The sequence below is a fragment of the Oncorhynchus masou genome, chromosome 28 (genome assembly GCF_036934945.1).
Source record: "Oncorhynchus masou masou isolate Uvic2021 chromosome 28, UVic_Omas_1.1, whole genome shotgun sequence".
Classification (NCBI taxonomy): Eukaryota; Metazoa; Chordata; class Actinopteri; order Salmoniformes; family Salmonidae; genus Oncorhynchus; species Oncorhynchus masou.
This window is the reverse complement of record NC_088239.1, coordinates 77,158,231-77,183,607: the sequence shown is the minus strand read 5'-3', so window position 1 is coordinate 77,183,607 and position 25,377 is coordinate 77,158,231. Positions and strand designations below refer to the sequence as shown.

The window sequence follows — 25,377 nt, the reverse complement described above, 5'->3', positions numbered from 1 at the left end:
GTTGAAAAAGTATCCAACGTAAACCTAGGCCTATAATACTGTATGCTCCTTTCATTGGCTCCTTGGAGACTGTTACGCAGATTGCAAAGCACATTTTAGATAAATACATATTTTCCCATGTATTTAATTGAACACTTTTACATTCAGTAAACTAATTTTGTACATCTATGTTCATATTGAAACGATACAAAATAATGGTATCTTTTTTTCTTTCAACATCAAAAACAAAATTTCCAGTTGCCACACAAAAAAAGTGTCGAGCCCTTTTTACAAGTCTCCTTGCATCCCTTACCGTCCTGATTGGCTGACGTCGCGGTGAGGTCATCACAAGAGTGGTGCCAGTGTTTTTGACATTCGGGATAACTTTCTCACTGTCCGACGGCTGTTGGGATGTACAGTATATGAGCCAAACCAAAGCATTTTCGCAATTCTGACAATTAAACCACGTTTGTATAATTGGACGCGTACTGTAGGTCTCGTTTCCTCTTTCAGTGGAAAACGTTTGGTTTCACCATTCACCGGATAAACTTATTTTCGTCAACCTGTAGTTTTTGGATCATTCATCATTCACTAGTGAGGACCATTCAATTGTGAGGAGCGAAACATTTAAAGGATCCATGAGCCCGAATAGGACGAAAACCCTCGCATAGAATAGGTATGTTTTGCATTAATTATTTCGTTCCTTGGTGTGTAGCCTATTGGGCAATATCGGGTCTATCTTGCCTGCTTTGTACGGTTGTATTAAACATAATATAGTGTTTAATTGAACATGTTCGAACAATCCTAATAAGAACCTAACTTTCTTTAAAGTTCTTCTGATTTTAAGAAGCCCATCTTTTATAAAGCCCATCTTTTTTTCTGATTAAAATATGCACTGCTTTTCAAATAGGTTACTTAAACATTATACAACGTAAGATGATGTAGGCCTACCATCAATAAGCATAAACTCAAGGAGAGTTGATTGATCTCATATTCATGTATTTGAATTAGATGTATCATGTTATGCAATAATCTTGCCACTTAGCATGAGTGACAGGTCTTAAAAAGTGTTGTTTTGGTTCTGTGTTCTGAATGGTGCGCTGCGACGCGGTGATACGAGACAAGCATCGGAAACAATTTCAGTGTCTATTCACGAAGGTAAATAGCAACAGCTCGAGCCCTGTCTGTATTCTCATTGTATTTGTTTTATTACCTCCACGAACATTGGGAACCAGTGAGTTTAGAGTCATTGTGGTTCTGCGTTATCCCGTAAGTCCTCATGTATTGAGCAGCAGCTGGACGTTTGCTATTTATGAGGTCTGGTAGTTTAGCCAAATATTATACATAGGGTCCTCTTTTCCCCCACTGTAAGTGTCAGTGTAACCGCCGGTGCCAGGGTTCGACCCAGCATCTCCTGTGCGCCATCACATTACCCAGCTAAGCCAAAGTTTAGGCATTGACTCGGGGGCCAATGCCACTTTTCAGGTCACAAGCAAGATTGCCCATTGTGTGCTCTTGGATTTCTAATGTTAATTTGCAACTTCTGAGTGAGCTTGATATTGAATTGTGTGTGTCTTGATCGAGTAGCTTGCACAAGGCCTTTATCCACATTTTGTTACATTATAGCTGTATTGTAATATTGATTACATTGTTTTTTCCCCTCATCAATCTACACACAATAGCCCATAATGACAAAGCAAAAAATAGTTTTTTGAATTTTTGTAAATGTATTAAAAATAAACAACTGAAATATAACATTTACATAAGTATTCAGACCCTTTACTCAGTACTTTGTTGAAGCACCTTGGCAGCGATTACAGCCTGGAGTCTTCTTGTATATGATGCTACAAGCTTGGCACACCAGTATTTGGGATCCTCTCGAGCTCTGTTTGGTTGGATGGGGAGCGTTGCTGCACAGCTGTTTTCAGGTCTCTCCAGAGATGTTTGATTGGGTTCAAGTCTCTGTCTCAGCCACTCAAGGATATTCAGAGACATGTCCCGAAGCTGTGTTGTCTTGGCTGTGTGCTTAGGGTTGTTGTCCTGTTGGAAGGTGAACCTTCACCCCAGTCTGAGGTCCTGAGCACTCTGGAGCAGGTTTTCATCAAGAATCTCTCTGTACTTTGCTCTGTTCACCTTTGCCTTGATCCTGACTAGTCTCCCAGTCCCTGCCGCTGAAAAACATCCCCACAACATGATGCTGCCACCACCATGTTTCACCGTAGGGATGGTGCCAGGTTTCCTCCAGACATGACTCTTGGCCTACAGGCCAAAGAGTTCATTCTTGGTTTCATCAGGCCAGAGAATCTTGTTTCTCATGGTCTGAGAGTCCTGTGTTTTGGGGGACCTTCAATGCTACAGAAATGTTTTGGTACCCTTCCCCAGATCGGTGCCTAGACACAATCCTGTCTCTGAGCTCTACTGACAATTCCTTTTACCTCATGGCTTGGTTTTTGCTCTGACATGTACTGTCAACTGTGGGACCTTTATATAGACTGGTGTGTGCCTTTCCAAATCATGTCCAATCAATTAAATTAACCACAGGTGGACTCCTATTAAGTTGTAGAAACATCTCAAGGATGATCAATGGAAATAGGGATGCACCTGAGCTCAATTTCGAGTCTCATAACAAAGGGTCTGAATACTTATGTATTTCTGTTTTTTATATTTAATACATCTGCAAAATTGTCTAAAAAGCTGTTTTGTCTTTGTTATTATGGGGTGTTTTGTGTGGATTGCTGAGGATATTTTATTTATTTATTCAATTTTAGAATAAGGCTGTAACGTAGCAAAATGTGGAAAAGTGAAGGGGTCTGAATACATTCAGAAGGCACTGTATGTAAACTGAGTGTACAAAACATTAGGAACACCTGCTCTTTACATGACATAGACTGACTAGGGGAATCCAGGTAAAAGCTATGATCCCTTATTGATGTCACCTTGATAATTGAGACATGGATTGTTTCTGTCATTCAGAGGGTGAATGTGCAAGACAAACTATTGAACAAACTGCATTGGAATGGGGGTATGGTAGTAGGTGCCAGGCGCCAGGCGCACAGGTTTGAGTGTCGATAACTGCTACACTGCTGGGTTTCTTACGCTAAACAGTTTCCCGTGTGTATCAAGAATGGTCCACCATCCAAATGACATCCAGCCAACTTGACACAACTGTGGGAAGCATTGGAGTCAACATGGGCCAGCATCCCTGTGGAATACTTTCAAAACCTTGTAGAGTCCACGCTTCGACGAATTGAGGCTGTTCTGAGTGCAAAAGGGGGTGCAACTCAATATTCGGAAGATGTTCCTAATGTTTTGTACACTCAGGGTATGTTGGCGCTTGTGCACATATCTGCATGAGTTTCATGGGACCTGAGGTTCCCCTGTTACACGTGCATGTGTCTCTCTGCCCATATTCTATTCTTATGTCTACGTGTGTGTGTGTGTGTGTGTGTGTGTGTGTGTGTGTGTGTGTGTGTGTGTGTGTGTGTGTGTGTGTGTGTGTGTGTGTGTGTGTGTGTGTGTGTGTGTGTGTGTGTGTGTGTGTGTGTGTGTGCGTGTGTGTGTGTGTGTGTGTTTGAGTGCCTGTGTTTGAGTGCCTTAAAATGCCTTTGTCACATCATCCATCCCCCTTCATCTTTTCAAAGAGAGACAGACTCTGAATAGAAAGCTTCCAATGAGTTAACAAGAAGAATGTGTGTACCAAACCATTGAATTAAGCCCATGCCAGTAAGTGCCACAGGGTGGAACTATTTTAGTTGGAGAAATCTTGCCGCCTAGTGTCCCGGGGGCAGTGACGAGCGGAGCGCGAGGCTCCTGCAGTATGGTGATCATTGTCTCGCTGCCACAGTCATGTGATGCTGTGAATGGAAGAAAAGGGCACAAAGTGTCCGGAGAGAGACTCACACGGGTATACGATGATGTTACACTGTTTTATACCACAGCATTGTTGAATATTAGTTTCTGATTGGCTAGGAGGGAATTCTAGAATGGACATTAAAACCAGATAACAGGACAGTTCCTTACATACGCTCTTTCATGTAACAAGATGAGAGAGATGACCACAAGTGTAAACTTGGGTCAAATATTGACTATGTCAGGTGAATAGACAGTGGAGAAGAGTGTCAGCATCTAGACTAGACATGACAGTTTGTCCAAGCTATAGTTGTGTGGTGTGTTGATTATTGCTTTCTTGTGTAGTATGCGACAAACAGGGGTTCAAAACTGTGTTTCCTGCATGCCATAAGACTGTGTTAGCCTGCTGAGTTAAAGCTTACCCACTGGGCAAAAACTGGTTGAATCAAAGTTGTTTCTGTGTAAGGGCATTTAAAAAAAATCCAATGACACTGAACTTTTTTGTTGTTGATTTCACGTTGAATTCCCGTTAATTGACAACTCAACCAAATGTATGTCAAAACTAGACTTTGAACTGATGTCTGTGCCCAGTGGGTAGGCATTATCTTAGGGAGCCGACGCCAAGTCTTCAAGGCTAAATCAAGGTTGCGCCACTTACTCCCTAGCACTGCTAGTAAAGAACAGAAGTACAGGCCGTTGCTAACACAGTTAGTCTACCAATAAGTTGAATGGGGGTGGGCGCGGGAAAGAAAGTCCGGAGCATGATCATAGTAGGCTAATCCGTTTACCACGACTGTATCATTATGATAATATAACAAGCTCAGTTTGTTTTTGGGAGTGGCAAGCTCCTCCAGCTGCTAGCAATAAAAACAACATTATTCCTTGTTATAATTAAAGGGTTCAGCCATGGACACAGACTCCCTGGGACAGATGAAAATAAGCAAGGCTGTTACAGATGCCTCCACATTTTTGCTGGTTTCCTATTCTTATTTGTGTAAATGCCTAGCTAGCTATATTATTTTCTCCAAACTTGAGGATGTATGTAAAACATACATTTATGATGCAGAGATTGGACACAATCAGGACTAGGAAGATCATGAGATTTAGTCAGAGTGATATTCAATGTTACTGCAGTACAATGAGTGATACAATACACAGTATGGTGTATTTCATGGTTCCAAAGAGCCTACGGCTGGAAATTCAATCAATTACATGCTGTGAAATCCACAATGTGAAATACCAGATTGTTATGCATCATAGTGTGGAAATATTGAGAAAATGTTTACTGGGTGTCATAAAACAAAACAAAGATGTTCTATATGAAATGGTGTGATTTTGCAGTACAGAATAGTGACTTTTTCCACATTACAGGTTTGATTAAATACCAGCCTCTGCACTCTTTAACATTAGAGTTGTAATAATTCATGAATAATTCAACACAGAGTGTAATGGGAGGACAAATGGAGATGTGCCATGACTGACAGGAACACATGTCTGTGTGTACTGGACGGCTATAAGAAGGGGGCAGAAGTTCTTTAGCCTCACAAATACAGTGCCTTGCGAAAGTATTCGGCCCCCTTGAACTTTGACCTTTTGCCACATTTCAGGCTTCAAACATAAAGATATAAAACTGTATTTTTTTTATGAAGAATCAACAACAAGTGGGACACAATCATGAAGTGGAACGACATTTATTGGATATTTCAAACTTTTTTAACAAATCAAAAACTGAAAAATTGGGCGTGCAAAAATTATTCAGCCCCCTTAAGTTAATACTTTGTAGCGCCACCTTTTGCTTCGATTACAGCTGTAAGTCGCTTGGGGTATGTCTCTATCAGTTTTGCACATCGAGAGACTGAATTTTTTTCCCATTCCTCCTTGCAAAACAGCTCGTGCTCAGTGAGGTTGGATGGAGAGCATTTGTGAACAGCAGTTTTCAGTTCTTTCCACAGATTCTCGATTGGATTCAGGTCTGGACTTTGACTTGGCCATTCTAACACCTGGATATGTTTATTTTTGAACCATTCCATTGTAGATTTTGCTTTATGTTTTGGATCATTGTCTTGTTGGAAGACAAATCTCCGTCCCAGTCTCAGGTCTTTTGCAGACTCCATCAGGTTTTCTTCCAGAATGGTCCTGTATTTGGCTCCATCCATCTTCCCATCAATTTTAACCATCTTCCCTGTCCCTGCTGAAGAAAAGCAGGCCCAAACCATGATGCTGCCACCACCATGTTTGACAGTGGGGATGGGTGATGAGCTGTGTTGCTTTTACACCAAACATAAGGTTTTGCATTGTTGCCAAAAAGTTCAATTTTGGTTTCATCTGACCAGAGCACCTTCTTCCACATGTTTGGTGTGTCTCCCAGGTGGCTTGTGGCAAACTTTAAACAACACTTTTTATGGATATCTTTAAGAAATGGCTTTCGTCTTGCCACTCTTCCATAAAGGCCAGATTTGTGCAATATACGACTGATTGTTGTCCTATGGACAGAGTCTCCCACCTCAGCTGTAGATCTCTGCAGTTCATCCAGAGTGATCATGGGCCTCTTGGCTGCATCTCTGATCAGTCTTCTCCTTGTATGAGCTGAAAGTTTAGAGGGACGGCCAGGTCTTGGTAGATTTGCAGTGGTCTGATACTCCTTCCATTTCAATATTATCGCTTGCACAGTGCTCCTTGGGATGTTTAAAGCTTGGGAAATCTTTTTGTATCCAAATCCGGCTTTAAACTTCTTCACAACAGTATCTCGGACCTGCCTGGTGTGTTCCTTGTTCTTCATGATGCTCTCTGCGCTTTTAACGGACCTCTGAGTCTATCACAGTGCAGGTGCATTTATACGGAGACTTGATTACACACAGGTGGATTGTATTTATCATCATTAGTCATTTAGGTCAACATTGGATCATTCAGAGATCCTCACTGAACTTCTGGAGAGAGTTTGCTGCACTGAAAGTAAAGGGGCTGAATAATTTTGCACGCCCAATTTTTCAGTTTTTGATTTGTTAAAAAAGTTTGAAATATCCAATAAATGTCGTTCCACTTCATGATTGTGTTCCACTTGTTGTTGATTCTTCACAAAAAATACAGTTTTATATCTTTATGTTTGAAGCCTGAAATGTGGCAAAAGGTCGCAAAGTTCAAGGGGGGCGAATACTTTCGCAAGGCACTGTAAATAAATGTGAGGGAGCCCACCCTAGTTTCTCCTAAAGCGCTCTTTCATTTTTCTGAGACAGGATCATTCTGGACCTGTCAACGTAACATACTCTTATTCTTCAGGGAGGGGGAAGTTCTGGGTGCTCCTTATGGTGTCTCTAAGGGGCAAAGTACTGTAGCTTTTCATCAAGAATGTATTTCTCCCACCTTGAAACTCACCTTTTGAGTTGAACTGAGCTCATATTTGATAAAGCCCAATCCCTCTCCACTATAACAAAACTTATTTGGTTGTTTGTTTAAAACTCCAATCTAGTATTGCAGGATGGACTTATCCATCACCTTTCTCCATTGTCTTTACACCATTATTACAATGGCATGACAAATCTCAGTAGACATGCAGAGCTAGATTGCCGGCCTCAATGTCCCCCACTTTCAAAAATCTACAACAATTGTTGACAAAGCCGACTGTAAAATGAACCCGTCTTTCATGCGGTCTGAGTTACCTTTACAAACCCAAACCACAGTTGCAACAATGAAAAATTCTCATGGTATATTCATATATTCATATAATTTTTTATATATAAATGTGAAACAGGATTAATATCATGTTTGGGTTTATTGCAGGTCAGTTGTTGTTTTTTTCTTCCCCGGGTGGTACTGTATTACATATCTGAATTGAATAATATAGATGCAAATGTATTGTATAGTAGATCACATAGTAACATAATGTATGTGCAATTGGATTGAGATCCGATTTTGTTTTGCACTCGGCAGTGATCTGCTGGTGGCAGGTAGCCGAGCGGTTAGAGTGTTGGGCCAATATCCCCAAGGTTGCTAGTTTGAATCCTCGAGCTGAGAAGGTGAAAAATCAGTTGATGTGCCCTTGAGCAAGGCACTTAACCCTAATTGCTCCAGGGTTGCCGTTGATAATGGTAGACGCTGGCCACGACCCCACTCTTTGAGGGTGTCTCAGGGAGAATTGAGATATGCAAGAAAATAACATTTCCTATTCGAACATGCGTATAATACACACTTGGGCAAATATAATCACCCACCAAATAATTACATTACTGATCTTCATTCAATTATGAACTGGGTGGTTCGAGTCCTGAAGGCTGATTGGCTGACAGTCGTGGTATCTTATACCACAGGTATGACAAAACATGTATTTTTACTGCACTAATTACCTTGGTAACCATTTGATAATAGCAGTAAGGCACCTCTGTGGTTTGTGGTATATGGCCAATATACCACGGCTAAGGGCTGTATTCAGGCACTCCGCGTTGCGTTGTGCAAAATAACAGTCCTTAGCCGTGGTATATTGGCCATATAGCACACCCCCTCAGGCCTTATTGCTTAATTATACACCCTATCCCACGTAGCATACTCTGACTCCTACATAGTAATGTGATCTTTCGGATGTATGCTGTTGGGTTTTACACTTTAGAATATGGAATATTTAGGAAGAACTTAAATGTAAATGGTTTAGCATTTCTATCTTAATTTAGATTAATTACGGTAATTAAGAGCAAGCAGAAGAAGAAACACATTGGCTAGGAAAAACTCCCTGGAAGGAAGAAACCTAGAGGAAACCATCTTAAAGGGGCAGCAGGGTAGCCTAGTGGCTGGAAACATTGGACTAGTAACTGAAAGGTTGCAAGTTCAAATCCCTGAGCTGACAAGGTACAAAATCTGTCCTTCTGCCCCTGAACAGGCTGTTAACCCACTGTTCCTAGGCCGTCATTGAAAATAAGAATTTGTTCTTAACTGACTTGCCTAGTAAAATGAAGCTATCTTCTTGGTTTCACCCATGTTCTAGCTAGCTAACGTTGGATTCTCCCATGTTTTAATCCAACTAAATTTGGTTTGGCCCATGTTCTAGCTAAAGTTAGTCTCACCCATGTTCTAGCTAAACTTAGTCTCACCCATGTTCTAGCTAAACTTAGTCTCACCCATGCTCTAGCTAAACTTAGTCTCACCCATGTTCTAGCTAAACTTAGTCTCACCCATGTTCTAGCTAAACTTAGTCTCACCCATATTCTAGCTAGTTTAAGTAGATTTCACCCATGTTATAGCTAGCTCAACTTGTTTTTTCCATGTTGTAGCTAGCTAATGTTGGTTTCACCCATGTTCTAGCTAGCTAACATTGGTTTCACTCATGTTCTAATCCAGCTATATTTGGTTTTGCCTATGTTCTAGCTAAACATATTCTCACCCATGTTCTACCTAGCTAAAGTCAATTTCACTGATGTTCTAGGTAGCTAAAGTTGGTTTCGCCCATGTTCTAATCAAGTTAAATTTAGTTTTGCCCATGTTCTAGCTAGCTAAACATGGCTAAATGGATGAGGATGGCATGAAGAGGTAGCCTATCCCCCTCACATTCACAGTTCACTCTCTATGGGAAGTATCACAGACGTAGACCCAGCAAATGTAATCTACACGTTATTTGAGCAAGTTCTGATAATTGGAAATTCGTCTCTTATGACAACATTACTTTTCTCTAAAAGTCAAAGAGGGCACACGCTTAACTTCAAAGAGCATTGCAGACCTTTGCATTAGATGTCAGGGTATAGAGCCAACCCGTAAACCCTAGAAGGGACAGATTATTCAATCAGGAATCATACTGGTATACAGTATGTTTTCAGATTAAGTGTCTATTTGAGATCAGTCTTGTTAATGACGCTCTAACATTGTTGGCAGCAGTAGTACAATTTGATCCTAAGTCCCAAATTTGGCAGCTTGATCAGCGTAACAGAGGTCAATTGCCGGGCAACAGGGATAATTGTACAGTGGAACATTTGCACTAAGGGCTGAATCAAGTGAGCTGTTTTCAGGGTCAATGGCTCAACGGTACCCAGGACTTGAAACCAGGTTGCACGTTTTGTCACAATATTGTTTTGAACATTCATTTTAGGACTGATTCCCAACTGAACATTCTACTCAATGCATTCCCAATGGGCGTTGATGAAGAGTTCATCTAAAGTGCATTACTGTGTCTTGGAAACGATGACATTTAAAAAGGAGGCAAATAATTAGTAGGAAAACCTTGTGTCATCATTGTGATGTCACCAGATTGACTTTAGATGCAGTAGAACTTTAGCTAGCCACCTAAGATTGAGGGGACAGCACTGAATTTTAGATAGCTAATATTATCATTGCTAGATATTTCTTACGAATTTTACTACCTAATGGCAACATTGCCATCTCTCTAAAGTAAACTTGCCCTGCATCATAAGGATGGCAAAGTTGTTTCCTACTAATTATTTGCCTACTTTAGTAATCATATGTCCAAGCCACTTTAGTGTAATTTAGACAAAACAGTCATTTTCCCCCATTCAGAAAGACTGGGCATTAGTCATCAGTCAGGCATCAACATGGCTGCGGTGTCAGCAGAATGTCGATAACAATGGTAACGACGCGACCGAGTGACAGAGGAGTTAACCATTAGCATACTTTCCCTAATGCACATCTTTTTTAACTACACAATGGCATAACATTCTATAATACAATTTGTCATAAGATAACATCGTTTTGGCGTTATGACTAAGGCTTTCACGGTTGGCGCCTACCGACATATCCCTCTGATATCTCTCTCTGCTGTTTGGGTCTGGGTCCTCAGGGCAGCAAAGTGTGTAACTCTATACTTTCATTCCAGGCCTCTCGTATCCAAGTCCACTGCCTGGAAGCCGCTATAAATGGGCAACTTTACTGTCATTTCCTGCTCTCTTGTCTCTGGTGGCAGTCACACTTCCCATCCTTACTGTCTGACCCTCCTCATCCCCTGATGTCTGACTGTCTGGAACCAACGACCTCCTTTGGTTCTAATCATGAAAACTAGAGCATTAGGTGAAATGATATGCGGACACTGGCCAGACCTGGGCTCAAGTAGTATTTAAAGTCTTTAAAATAATTTGCGCGTTTGCTCAAGTCGGCTTGGAGTACCGGATAGACGAGGCTGGACAGTTTTGAGACAGGAAAGCTCAATCAATCACAGCTAACGCAGGTGGGGCATCAAATGGACCAAGTTACCTTTTTTGGGGTTATGGGATGAGCAAAAATGCTGTATCCTCTCAACATCTGTCAACATACATGTTTATGAGTATATCCTAATGTTTTTTGTTTCCCCAAACACATTTGACCATTAGTGGAATCCCCCTTTAAAGTGCGATGCTTTATTGGGTTGTGTGAGTTTATGTGTTGTGCAGGGATCACTTGGCATTTAAATTTTTTTATTTTTTATTTAACCTTTATTTAACTAGGCAAGTCAATTAAGAACACATTTTTATTTACAACGACGGCCTACCAAAAGGCAAAAGGCCTCCTGCTGGGATTGGATTAAAAATACAAATGTAAATAAAATATAAATATAGGACAAAACTCACATCACGACAAGAGAGACAACACAACAATACATAAAGAGAGACCTAAGTCAACAACATACCAAGGCAGTAACACATGACAACACAGCATGGTAGTGACACAACATGACAACAACATGGTAGCACCGCAACATGATAGCAGCACAAAACATGGTACAAACATAATTGGGCACAGACAACAACACAAAGGGCAAGAAGATAGAGACAACAATACATCTCGCAAAGCAGCCACAACTGTCAGTAAGAGTGTCCATCATTGAGTCTTTCAAGGAAGAGATTGAGATAAAACTGTTCAGTTTGAGTGTTTGTTGCAGCTCGTTCTAGTCGCTAGTTGCAGAGAACTGAAAAGAGGAGCGAGCCAGGGATGTGTGTGCTTTGGGGACCTTCAACAGAATGTGACTGGCAGAATGGGTGTTGTATGTGGAGGAAGAGGGCTGCAGTAGATATCTCAGAAAGGGGAATTGTACAGCTTTTCTGAATGCACCACCGACACACACACACGCACGCACGCACGCACGCACGCATGCACGCACGCACGCACGCACGCACACACACACACACACACACACACACACACACACACACACACACACACACACACACACACACACACACACACACACACTCTTAATTAGGCTGTGCCTCTCACTGCTTGTGCCTGGTACTTCACTGAACAGTGTCTTACTGTAGTAGTTCACATACAGTAGTTGACATTTTCTAGACATTTGTTTAGTTCTGTTATTTAGCTAAGTGGTTTCCAATGTATTTCCTGTTGTGAAATGAAATAGAATTTTCCCCAATTCTGCTCTACATCTTCTATAGCAAGTACATTGAACCCAGTGATGCAGTGGAGGGTAAAGTTTACCAACCTTTTGGGAAAAAATGCATTGAAAGTATAGCGAACGTAATTCTCTGCACCGTGACTGCCAATCAAAGTTTACCCACCAATTTTTCTAGCACTACATTACTGATTGAAACGCCATGTCTTAAAGTATTAGACTTCCATACCTTCATACAGTTCCTGTGCCATAACGGGGTATATGGTATTACCGGCAGAGGGGCACATTTTTTTGATTATTTCTTATACTAACAAAGACTAACAAAAATACTAGCGAATTCCTTTAGCTGACGCTAGCTATATGCTAATAAGCGCAAGCGAACATAAACCAAATGCAAGGACAGACAACCTGGCTCATAAAGTTCTACTATCTATATACTATCTATATATTATAGATAGTATTATATATTATATATATAATATATAATACTATCTATCTCAAAAGGTTACTCACACTTGATCCAGAAGGGGATTGATTGTCTTTGCTGTAATCAAGCAGCTTGATATTGCAAGCTAGACACCTAATGTTATAGCTAGCAAGTTAGCAAACCAAAATGCATAGCTGGAGCTCTGAGCTGGAGAAAATGTACTTGGCACATCTTAGATAGTTAACTTAGCTGGCAAACATTAGTTGTGAATTCCTTGTGTAACTTGATCGCCTCTCTTGTGCTGCTCAACAGTGGATCGTCACGTCACATTTGCCCAAAAATGTGATTGTTCGTTCACAAAGAGCCCCATGTGCTCTTTGTAAACGAACAATCACATTTTTGGGGGACGTTATTGAAAATCATACCGTCAGTACTTCAAAATACCCTTTTATACCGTGTATACGGTATACTACCCAAGCCTATTAGGTAGGGAGATACGTAGTTGGTAGAGGACGAGACTCATTATGGGACCCCAGGCAAAGCAGTTTCCCAGGCAAAGTGTGTTTAAAAGAAAGGCAGGTTGTCCTGGTATACAGCTGAGTGGGTCAGGTGAAAGGCAGACGACACACCACAGATGACAAGAGACACAGCAGCTGTGTTTCTCTCTCTCTCTCTCTATGCTCAGATCATGCAAAGACAAACTAACCATATCAATTTGAATCAATCTAGATAAAGACAACTTTAAAGCTTCACTAAGAACATAGACCTACTCACTCATTCTCTCTCTACTGGTAAAAGTTTCCAACTCCAAAGCTTCACGTTCACACTAGCCGAAGGTTCATTGAATTACAGTTTTTCTCAATTGCTAAAACACAATTTCTGAAACCTTGCTCCATTTCCTGAAAACATTAAACACAAAACCTCATCTTCAAGCACTATTTACATAACCTCTGACTCCTCTTGCAAAATGAAACATTCGCCTCAAAACAGTTCAAAATTAAACACTGCTCTCAAATCATAAACAAAGTGGTCAAAATGATATATACTCTCAAGCAGTCAGTAAACAATACACCGAAAAATAGAAAACACATTGTTCAAAACATACAATTTTCAGGGAGAAGTACATTTTTAATCTAAAAAAATATTAATATTTTTCTGTCATTGTCTTTTGATGAACGAAAACATGTTCTATCATAGTAGCTCAAAATTGCTCAGAAACGATTACTCTGCTTTGCTCTTTGCAATTTTGTTTTTTGTTCTTCCTCCTCCTTGTACCCCTATTTTTACAGTAGTGTACCCTGCATCTCACAAACTTGTCCTTTGTCTCTGTGATACTGTAAATGTTGTTCTTTGTTGATATGAACCTGCAACCAGTCAAAATCTATTGAGCAGTTAGTACTGTTAATACATGGAAAGCACAATGTTCAGGGCCATACAATGTGTCCATTGTACAGTATACAACCTACAATGCACTGTACTACAGTATCCATTCTCAGACTTTCTCCTTCGCACCTTCAACAACCTGTTTGCTCTCTGAACTGGCTTATATTGGCTGTGTCGCATCATTTGAAACAGGTTAAATCAATTTTGAGTGGTTGTGTTCAATCAATGACATGTGTTCTCTATTTGTATTTGATTGTTGCCACTTGTGTTTACCAGTATGGATGACATGTGCATTAGAGTGCAGAATGTGTTTTGAGAATGAGAATGTGTTTAGAGTTTTGCTGAAAAGTCTAAGTGAGATCTGCAAATTGTGTTTTACCATGTGAAATGGTTTAAGGTATTGACAACAGACTGTGTTTTACCATGTGAAATGGTTTAAGGTATTGACAACAGACTGTGTTTTACCATGTGAAATGGTTTAAGGTATTGACAACAGACTGCATAATTAGCTAAATGAGTCCAGGCAACTGAGAACTTTGTTCAGCTAATGGGTTTTAGTGTTTTAGCAATTGAGGAAAACTGTAACTAGATAGGGACTTTTGTGAGAAGGTGTTTGGAGTCCTGCCCCACCACTGTGACATACACGAACACACAGTCGAATACACGCACCCACACAAACGCACACACAGCACAGGGTCATTCATGTTCCTCCTGAATGTAAAGGAAATGGGAAGTGCTAGATTATTTTTGATTATCTAGTAAAGGAAACTGTCTGTCCTGTCGAGGTATTCCTACTGCAAGTCCAATCAAAACTCATGAACTAACTCACTTGATTTATAAAGCAGATGTCACAGGAAGGGATCATGGCACTGTCAATTTAGCAATTTAGCTAAATACATCCTCTGGGTCATTTACATGCTAATGTGGGCTGACAAATGACAGATCTGACATTCAAACTTTTTAAGAATTCAATTCGCCTTCTAAGAAGAAATAATTGAACGTTTTAGATTTAAAGTATCAAGAGATGGCAAGATGTTTTGTTCTGTGTTGTAGGATTTGTCAGATGAAAACTCAACCTCCTTTAAAAGACTCTTAGTTATTCACACTTGTACATTGTAGATACAGTTGATAAACTCAAGGTTCAAACCCTGCCAAAGCCCTGCGATAGACTAGCGTCCTGTCCAGGGTGTGTACTTGTACATGAAGCTGCTCCTATGAGCCTCTTGCAAGACTACTACCCAGCTAGCACATTTTGTTCCTTGGAAGTTGTGGGACCATACTTTTGTGGTTTCCCATTGTTTCTGGGAACGAAGCCATAAGTTTCCTGACTGGTAAACCTGAATTTTTAAGTTTTGAGAACGGAAGTGAGATTTTTGCCTGTTCTGGTAACGTTCATTTTAAGTTGCAGGAAGGTTCTGAGAACATCTCCGGTTCCCTGAAAGTTTTCCTGAGAGGTTTTATTAGCATTCTGAGAATAAAAAATCATAGGTTATTTGAAGGTAATTAAATAATGTTTCAATAAGAATTCTAATAACACTGCTAGCTTAATTTACCCTTTTGGAACTCCATGCACAGATGAATGCACAGATGAAAATCCATTTGCTTAGGCATTAACTATGCAAACGCATGTATTTTTTATTGTGGCGCGGCGTCAGTGCGATTCAAACCAATGATCTTCGGTCCTCTAACTATGGAATTAGTCCCCTGCGCCACCAATACATTCAGAACGGATTTCACAACGTATTAACTGTGTGACCTCAGGCCCCTACTCTACTACCACATATCTATAACACAAAATCCATGTGTACGTGTGAGTATAGTGCGTATGTTATCGTGTGTTTGTATTCATGTGTCTATGTTTGTGTCGCTTCACAGTCCCTGCTATTCCATAAGGTGTATTTGTATCTGTTTTTCAAATCTAATTTTACTGCTTGCATGAGTTACTTTATGTGGAATAGAGTTCCATGTAGTCATGGCTCTATGTAGTACTGTGCGCCTCCCATAATCTATTCTGGACTTGGGGACTGAACAGTAGTCCAGGTGCAACGAAACTAGGGCCCGTAGGACCTGCCTTGTTGATTGTGCTGTTAAGAGTGCAGAGCAGTGCTTTTTTTATAGACAGACTTCTCCCCATCCTAGCTACTGTTGTATCAATATGTTTTGACCGTTTACAATCCAGGGTTACTCAAAGAAGTTTAGTCTCCTCAACTTGCTAAATTTCCACATTATTCAGTACAAGATTTCGTTGATGTTTAGGGTTTAGTGAATTATTTGTCCCAAATATAGTGCTTTTAATTTTTGAAATATTTAGGACTAACTTATTCCTTGCCACCCATTCGGAAACCAACCACGCTCTCAACAAGCTCTAAGAAACATATGGTTCTCAGAACGTTATGTGCTAGCTGGGTACTTATCGTCCCCAATCACCCAAAGCTGTTGCACCCTATGCACCAATTGGCTATTGCCTGTTTACCACTCTTCAGTATCTGACTCTACTGCTGTCATAACTGACAACTCCACTAACCAGCATATACTGTGTAAAACAGCTTGTCATTTCGTCATCTCAATTCTGAATAGTTCTCTAGTGAACTAACTTTGGACGGCTAAGCCCCATGTTGGCAGAAGTGCCTAAAGAAGACAGCATGTTTTGGCAATTGAATACTTTGTGCACGGACTCAGTCCGTCCTCTGTTTGTGCTTGAATGAACTTCCCCGGGGCATCCGATACTGGACTGCTATGCACAGCATATCAAAGCCCTGTTGGCCCCCTAAGCCCTGCATCAGGAGTGGTGTGTATAGTGTGTGTAGGGTTCTTTCACACGCACAGCAACACCCTTGTTTGTGAACTGCTGCAGTTGTCCCGGGGAGGGGGTTTGGGGTTTTGCGGGGTGGGTGCAGCTGTGCCCGTTAGCTCAGTGAAACCAGAGAGCGAGCCCCTGGTGCCCCCATTAACCGCCCGCATAGACACACTGTCATCAGCGAGAGGACGCAGAAGCCCGTCTTCCACCATCCTCTTTCTACTGGGGTTTCGGGAGGTTAGCCTGAGGCAGAGATGCAGCCCTGGTGGTTAGCCTTTTATTTGGTTAGCTAGCTAGCACAGAGAGATGTGGAGAGCAGCTGTAGAAGCAATGTGGTCAGATCATATACATGAAGTTGCATCCACCAGGGGTATCTTTCTATCACTACAAGCTTCAATCCTTGCAGGAAGCCCAACCTGCCACACTAACAATGTTTGATTTGTAGACTATGTTGCATATTAACTAGTCTTACACTACACACAATGGGATTTTTTTTATTTGAACGCCTCTGACAAATTCTGAAATTCTTTGAGAGAACTATCCCTTCAAGCTGTGAGCAAAATCTTGCACGCAAAGATTCAAAGTTTAGAAATCATCAAAGAAACATACTATTTGGAGCCAGTGCTGCATTTTTACTTTGTTTTTGACTTGTTTATGTGCTGTCATAGACTTCTACCATGTACAGTTGCCTGGGATGTGACATGACTGTTGATGCCAGGGATGCTTTGTCTAAGCAGTGTACTATCAGACAGGAGGTATAGAAAATAGAGACAGAGAGAGAGCAAGAGACAGAGAAAGAGAGAGCAAACTGGTTTCAACATGGCCATTAGTGAAAAGAGGCTTTGGATTCCTCTGAGACTAAACACTGCTAGGGCCTTGATGGCACAGGGATGGGCTTGCACCAATGGCATGCATTGTTGGCTTGGGCTCTTACCCCTCCCTTTTTGCAGTCTTGCCTGTATAATACTGGATGGGGAAGCTGAAGTGGGGGAGAGGGGGATTTCTGCACAAAGTAGTGCAATATTCAAATGACCTGCTTTGGGTCTCAAGGACTTTGCCCCCGACACCCTTCCACCCTCTGTGAGTCAGGCAGGAAGTGATGACTCAGTGGGCAGGGCCAGTTTAGACCTGTTTTAATACTTTAAGAATGCATCCTTCTCTCCTATCAAAAGAGTCCCGAGAAGGTTTCTGAGATTTGATAGGGCTCATTCGTATCAAAGCATGTCAGATCAGTGACATTTGTGTTTTCAATGTGTGACGCTCATCCGGCCTTTCCACACGCACAGGTTCTTCTGTATCTCCGATGTGATTATTGTGGTATATTTAGCTTGTTGTAATGGTGTGCACAGGGGTGGAATTTAAATGAAAATCTAGTGAAAATGAATTACAGAAATATCTCATTTATGTAAGCGTTCACACTCCTGAGTCAATACATGTTAGAATCACCGTTAGCAATGATTACAGCTGTGAGTCTTTCTGGGTAAGTCTTTGCATACCTAGATTGAACAATATTCGCACATTATTCTTTAAAAAATGATTTAAGCTCTGTCAAGTTGGTTGTTGATCATTGCTAGACAACCATTTTCAATTTTGCCATAGATTGTTAAGCCGATTTATGTCAGAAATGTAACTAGGCCACTCAGGGACATTCAATGTCGTCTTGTTAAGCAACTCCACTGTATATTTGACCCTGTGTTTTAGGTTATTGTCCTACTGAAAGGTGTATTTGTCTCCCAGTGTCTGTTGTAAAGCAGACTGAACCAGGTTTTCCTCTAGAAATGTGCCTGTCCTCAGCTCTATTCTATTTCTATGTACCCTAAAAACCTCCCTAGTCCTTGCCGATGATAAGCATACCCATAACATGATGCAGCCACCACAATGATGAGTGGTACTCAGTGATATGTTGGGTTGGATTTGCCCCAGACATAACGCTTTATATTCAGGACATAAAGATAATTCCTCTGCCACATTTTTAGCAGTTTTACTTTAGTGCCTTATTGCAAACAGAATACATGTTTTGGAATATTTTTATTCTATACAGACTTCTTTCTTTTCACTCTGTCACTTAGGTTAGTATTGTGGAGTAACTGCATTGTTATTGATCCATCCTCAGATTTCTTATATCTCAGCTATTAAACTCTGTAACTGTTTTAAAGTCTCCATTGGCCGCATGGTGAAATCCCTGAGCGGTTTCCTTCCTCTCCGGCAACTGAGTTAGGAAGGACACCTGTATCTTTGTAGTGACTGGGTGTATTGATACAGCATCCAAAGTGTAATTAATAACTTTATCATGCTGAAAGGGATAGTCAATGTCAGGTGCCCTTCTTTGCGAGGCATTGGAAAACCTCCCTGATTTTTGTGGTTGAATCTGTGTTTGAAATTCACAGCTCGACAGAGGGTCCTTACAGATAATTGTATGTGTGAGGTACAGAGATGAGGTACTCATTCATGCAACTTATTATGTGACATGTTAAAGCACATGTTTACTCCTGAAATTATTTCAGCTTTCCATAACAAAGGGGTTGAATACTTATTAACTCAATACATTTCAGCTTTTCAGTTTTAATTCATTTGTAAAATAAATCCTAAAAACATAATTTCACTTTGACATTATGGGGTATTGTGTGTAGGCCAGTGACGCAAAATCTCACAAAAATGCATTTTAAATGAAGGCTTTAACACAACAAAATGTGGAAAGAGTCAAGGGGCGTGAATACTTTCTGAAGACACTGTAATGTGCACTTGAAGATCTTTCACGTAGAATGTAGTTATGTCTGTCCTGAATATGTCCATCCAATGTACGGTACGAGGTCTTGTCATAAATAGCAATTCAGCTTAATTCTGGAGATATACTGTACATCTAGTTAAAGCTTCTTAAATGTTCTGAAAACTGTTCTGGGAAAATGAATATTTATCTTAGAAAACTTCAAATGAAACAATAGACAGTAAACGATGTTGAATGAAGCTCAATAATTATATGTGGGGAAGCAGTCAGTTGTTTGGGGTTTGCCACACAGATGCCCCACCAAGGAGAAATTCAGAATGGATGAGAAACAGACTCCAAATCAATGTGAAGTGTACCACAGGAGGAAACGTCAGTGGTAGGGGAGTCCAGTGCTTGTCTTCAATTTGGTCCCCTCAGAATGGAAAACAATGTCATAACAACCGGTAGCAGGTCATTTTTTGTTGTTGCGGCCACTTCTATTTGCTGGTGTATATTGATTTATGGTTGAAATATGGTTGAAACATTGTTGACTACTATAAAGATGTTTTTTTTAATTATGTGCAAAGGTAATGTCTTCTGAATGGTTACTTTTGACCACTTTCTTGACAAAAAGTATACGCCTGGGGCTTGTGGCTCTCCCTTATCATTATTGGTGGCTTGGGATCACAAATAGCAACAACGGTTTTGGAACCAACAATCTGTTGGCTGAATCCTGTCATTCTGGTAAACTATGAAACAAATGCCATAGTGTTTGAGGGAGAAGCTTACGTTTTGGGGTTAAATGAGTCAAAATGCTACAGAAATAGAACTTTGGATGATTTGGCATAAGATGTGAAGTCGTGGAGAATGGACATGTCATGGTTTTAATAAGTTATACTTGAAAACTAAAGTCACTCTTCATGAAGATACGTCAATGTCAATATGTCTCTGTTATGAAACAATTAAACAGAGTGGCATAACCTAATGTTTGATCTTACCACATCGCACCATGTCGAATCATGCCATATTTTTAAGCTTCAATGATGAATAGTTGAGAACTTTTCTTGTGACATTATTTCATAACTCAATGAAGCCACTGACAAAGGCCTTGAGGCCGATATGTAAAGCTTATTTCAAGAGCAGTGATGCTAGCAAAAGCAGTGTGTGGGTGTCTTGTTTTTTCATGCACCTGCAAAAAAGATCGCTCAGATGGGCGAGTGCTTTTCGAATTTTGAATAACTCAATGAACAAAAGCATCAATAGTATTTCACGGTCCGAATTACAGGGCTCTGTGTTGTCATCCTCCTCACCGCTCTGACTTTCTCTGTTCTATGACCCCACTGTGAGGGCATACAAGGTCATTCTTTGGGGTTTGGGTGCTCAACATCATGTCAACTCAGGGCCTCTTAAAACCTCTTTTACAAGGTCATTCTCTGGAATCTGTTGCAATGACTAAAACTAACAAAGCAAATGGATCTAATGGGTGTTCATGGAAAGCAGATGGTTAGTGAGGATTTTTTTGTGCCGCAGTGTCAATTCATGCTGCGAGTGGATATATTCGCATACTGTATATTTCTGAAAATAGTTTTTTGTGCTACGCATATGGGAATGTTTATGTGGTTTGTATATTTTTATGTTAGTGTGAAGGCAGGGCACTGTGAAGTGCATTTTTAACCGGGTGAAATTGAACTTCTAGAAGTATTGACAGTGGAACTTTTTGTAAGGTTACTAAGAACTGCACTTTGAAGAACACTCCAATGGACTCTTTAAGGGAACTTTGTGGGGAACTCCATTGGAAGGTACAGCGCCTTCAGAAAGTATTCACACTACTTTTTCCACATTTTGTTGTGCTACATACAGCCTGAATTGTTGTGTCACTGGTCAACACACAATACCCTACAATTGTAATGGGGTGAGTGACTGTTTGCCGGGAAGTCAGGCGCAGGAGAGCAGAGATGGGTGATAACAGGATAAGTTTAATATACCCCCTGGCCCAAAGGCACAGGCGGGACAGCACAAAGCACAACCACGGTAACTTGAACCGGATTAAACAAAACAAACAAACCTAGGTTTGAAACAAACCTAGCGCAAGCCAGCCTGTAGCTTAATTAACACCCTACACAAAGAACAATTCCACACACAGACATGGGGGAAACAGAGGGTAATATACATTTAGTCTGATGAGGGAATGTGAACCAGGTGTGCGGAAAAACAAGACAAAGCAAATGGAAAATGAAAGGTGGAGCGGCAATGGCTAGAAGACCGGTGACGTTGACCGCCGAACACCGCCCGAACAAGGAGAGGGACCAACTTCGACGGAAGTCGTGACAGTACCCCCCCTTGACGTGCGGCTCCAGCAGCAGCGTGCCGACACCGGCCTCGGGGTCGACGCGGAGGGCGAGGTGCAGGGCGATCCGGACGAAGACGGTTGAACTTCCGCAGCATAGAAGGGTCCAAAACATCCTCCACCGGCACCCAGCATCTCTCCTTAGGACCGTACCCCTCCCAGTCCACGAGGTACTGAAAGCCCCTCGCCCAACGCCTCGCATCCAGTATGGAGCGAACGGAGTACGCCGGGACCCCCTCGATGTCCAAAGGGGGCGGAGGAACCTCTCCCACCTCAGACTCCTGGAGCAGGCCAGCCACCACCGGCCTGAGGAGAGACACATGGAACGAGGGGTTAATACGGTAAGCTGTAACCGGTAACTAACCTTGTTCAGTCTCCTCAGGACTTTAAATGGCGTGCGGACACCGGGGCCTCACTGCGGTGATGGTCTGCGCTGGCCTTCTGGCGCAGCACGGCCCGCTGGAGGTGAACATGGGCGGCGTCCCAGGTCTCCTCCGCGCGCCTGAACCAGTTGTCCACCTCAGGAGCCTCGGTCTGACTCTGATGCCACGGTGCCAGAAGCGGCTGGTACCCCAGTACGCACTGGAAGGGCAAGAGGATAGTGGAGGAGTGGCGGAGTGGCAGAGCGAGTACTGAGCCATCTCGGCCCAGGGCACGAACGCCGCCCACTCCCCCGGCCGGTCCTGACAATAAGACCGCAGAAACCTACCCACATCCTGATTCACTCTCTTCACCTGCCCATTACTCTCAGGGTGAAAACACGAGGTAAGGCTGATCGAGACCCCCAGACATTCCATGAACGCCCTCCAGACCCTCGAAGTGTACTGGGGACCTCAACAGACACTGGGAGATGAATTTACCAGCAGCACAATACCCTAAATCACAAGGCCAAATCTGCACTAGAGTTGTTAACCAAGGCAATAATTATTGCTCCTGAGGAACCTACTAACCGTTTTGACTTAAACCGGCACGAAAATCTATGGCAAGACTTGAAAATGGCTATCTAGCAATGATCAAAAACCAACTTGACAGAGCTTGAAATTCTTTTGAATATTGTACAATCTAGATGTGCAAAGCTCTTAGAGACTTACCCAAAAAGACTCACAGCTGTAATCGCTGCCAAAGGTGTTTCTAACATGTATTGACTCAAGGGGTTGAATACTTATCTAATTACGATATATTAGTGTTTTATTTTTCATTAAGTTGTAATAAATGTTCAAATGTTTCTTCTACTTTGACATTACAGAGTATTTTGTGTAGATCGATGACAAAAAAATACAATGAAATCAATTTTAATCCCACTTTGTAACACAACAAAATGTGGAAAAAGTCAAGCAGAGAGAATACTTACTTTTGGCACTGTAAGTGTGTCATTCCCATGGAGTGGCCACTGGGCCACGTTTACACAGACGCTGTACTAATTGTCTAACAGTGAGGAGCTCTGTGCTCTGTGGGGGAATAGACTCACCATCCGGTCCCCACACAACAAGCTGTCACTGTGACCGTAGGCATTCTGACGGCGAGATGAAGTCAAGTACCAGTTTTGTGTTTGTCGGTTGTTTTTGCACACACATATACACAGACCCTCATCCCTCACACACACACACACACACACACACACACACACACACACACACACACACACACACACACACACACACACACACACACACACACACACACACACACACACACACACACACACACACACAACAATAGATATGGAAGGCTTGCGTTTACTTCACCAAGTTACCTATTCAAATGTGTTTATAACAACCGACTACGGGACAGACAGGACACCAACTCATGAGCAGCTGGATTCTCATTTCTGTCTGCTGTCGTCTCCAAGGTGTAGCTTCCACCCAAGATGGCCGCCTCCTCCTTCCTGTGGCACTACGCGACTATCCTGCTGGCGGTGATGTGCTGCTTCTTGCCCCGCTCCACCTCCTCCCTCAATCTGGAGGACCCCAACGTCTGCAGCCACTGGGAGAGGTAGGCCAGACACACCCACAGGGGCAGACACACCCACAGGGGACAGACACACCCACAAGCCAGACACACCCACATACAGGGACACACCTTCTCACAGGTGTGCATTATTTAACACCACCACAGCCTTAGAGTTACACCCTAGAGTTAAGTTAAAGTCGGCGCTGAGGTAAGTTCAAGTCTGAGTTGAGTTTAGTTAAAGTCTGGGTTGAGGTCAATTCAATCAGTTCACTCAGTTCAGGGGTGCATTGAAATTCAGTTCATGAATCGCAAACGGATCTTTCCATTCATGAATCGTAATTCAATTAATGGGAATGGAGTTGACCCAAACCCAGATTTAAATACTTAGCAAGTTGTTTTAGAACAACTTGTTGTTGTTCAGTGCTAATCTCATGTCTGTTACATTTTCCAGAGAACCAAATCCATCAAAACAAATGTTATTTGTCACATGCTTCATAAAAAAAACAGCTGTAACATTGAAATTATTATTTTATGGGCGCTTTCCAACAATACATAGAGAAAAATAGAAAAATATTTTAAAAATAATAAGGAATAAATGTGAGCCGTTTCAGGCTACTAGGTGTATGTCGCATGTCACTACTTCACAAGAGAGCCATTTAAACGTAAACTTTAGTTTTTTATCAAAATGCATTTAGTTATTTTTTTTACCCCCTTTTTCTCCCCAACTTTCAAACTTTTCTCATCGCTGCAACTCTCCAATGGAGAGGCGAAGGTGGAGTCATGTGTCCTCCTTAACACCCTTCAGATTAACCCGGAAGCCAGCCACACCAATGTGTCAGAGGAAACACCGTTCAACTGTCAGCCCGCAGGCACCCGCCTCCCACAAAAGCCCCACAGGCCAAACCCTCCCCTAACCTGGACGACGCTGGGCCAATTGTGCGCCGTCCTATGGGACTCCCGGGTCTGGGAGCCTCCTTCACTCATGCTGCCTAACATACCCTCGTGAAACTGACTCTCCTGCAATTCCTTGACTTCGGCGATGTGATTTACAAAATAGCCTCCAACAGTCTATCACAGTGCCATCCGTTTTGTCACCATTGCCCCATATACTACCCACCATTGCGACCTTTATGCTCTCGTTGGCTGGTCCTCACTACATATTCGACTCCAAACCCACTGGCTCCAGATCATCTATAAGTCTTTGCTAGGTATAGCTCCGCCTTATCTCCGCTCACTGGTCACCATAGCAACACCCAACGGTAGCACGCGCTCTAGCAGGTATATTTCACTGGTCATCCCCAAAGCCAACACCTCTTTGGCCGCCTTTCCTTCCAGTTCTCTGATGACTTCCAGTTCATCCTTCCAGTTCTCAATGACTGGAACGAATTGCAAAAATCACTGAGGTTGGAGACTTATATCTCCCTCACTAACTTCAAGCATCGGCTGTCAGAGCAGCGTACCGATCGCTGCAGCTGTACACAGCTCACCTGTAAATAGCCCATCCAACCAACTACCTACCTCATCCCCATATTTTTTTTTCTTCGCTTTTGAACACCAGTATTTCTACTTGCACATCCTCATCTGCACATCTATCACTCCAGTGTTAATTGCTAAATTGTAATTACTTGCC

The 25,377-nt window shown here is 41.9% G+C and overlaps 1 protein-coding gene across 3 annotated transcripts in view; it reads left to right on the top strand.

Moving 5' to 3' along the window:
- Positions 1 to 369: 369 nt before the first annotated feature.
- Positions 370 to 25,377, top strand: part of megf10 (multiple EGF-like-domains 10) — a 114,617-nt gene continuing 89,609 nt past the window's right edge. For 2 of the 3 annotated variants that reach the window (XM_064943422.1, XM_064943424.1), the window contains exons 1-2: positions 370 to 655; positions 23,647 to 23,789. In XM_064943422.1, coding sequence (XP_064799494.1) covers positions 23,665 to 23,789 — 125 coding nt within the window. In that variant the 5' untranslated portion in view covers positions 370 to 655; positions 23,647 to 23,664. Of the gene's footprint in view, positions 656 to 1,061; positions 1,138 to 23,646; positions 23,790 to 25,377 lie in introns of those variants that run through there. The other variant, XM_064943423.1, reaches the window with a different exon arrangement.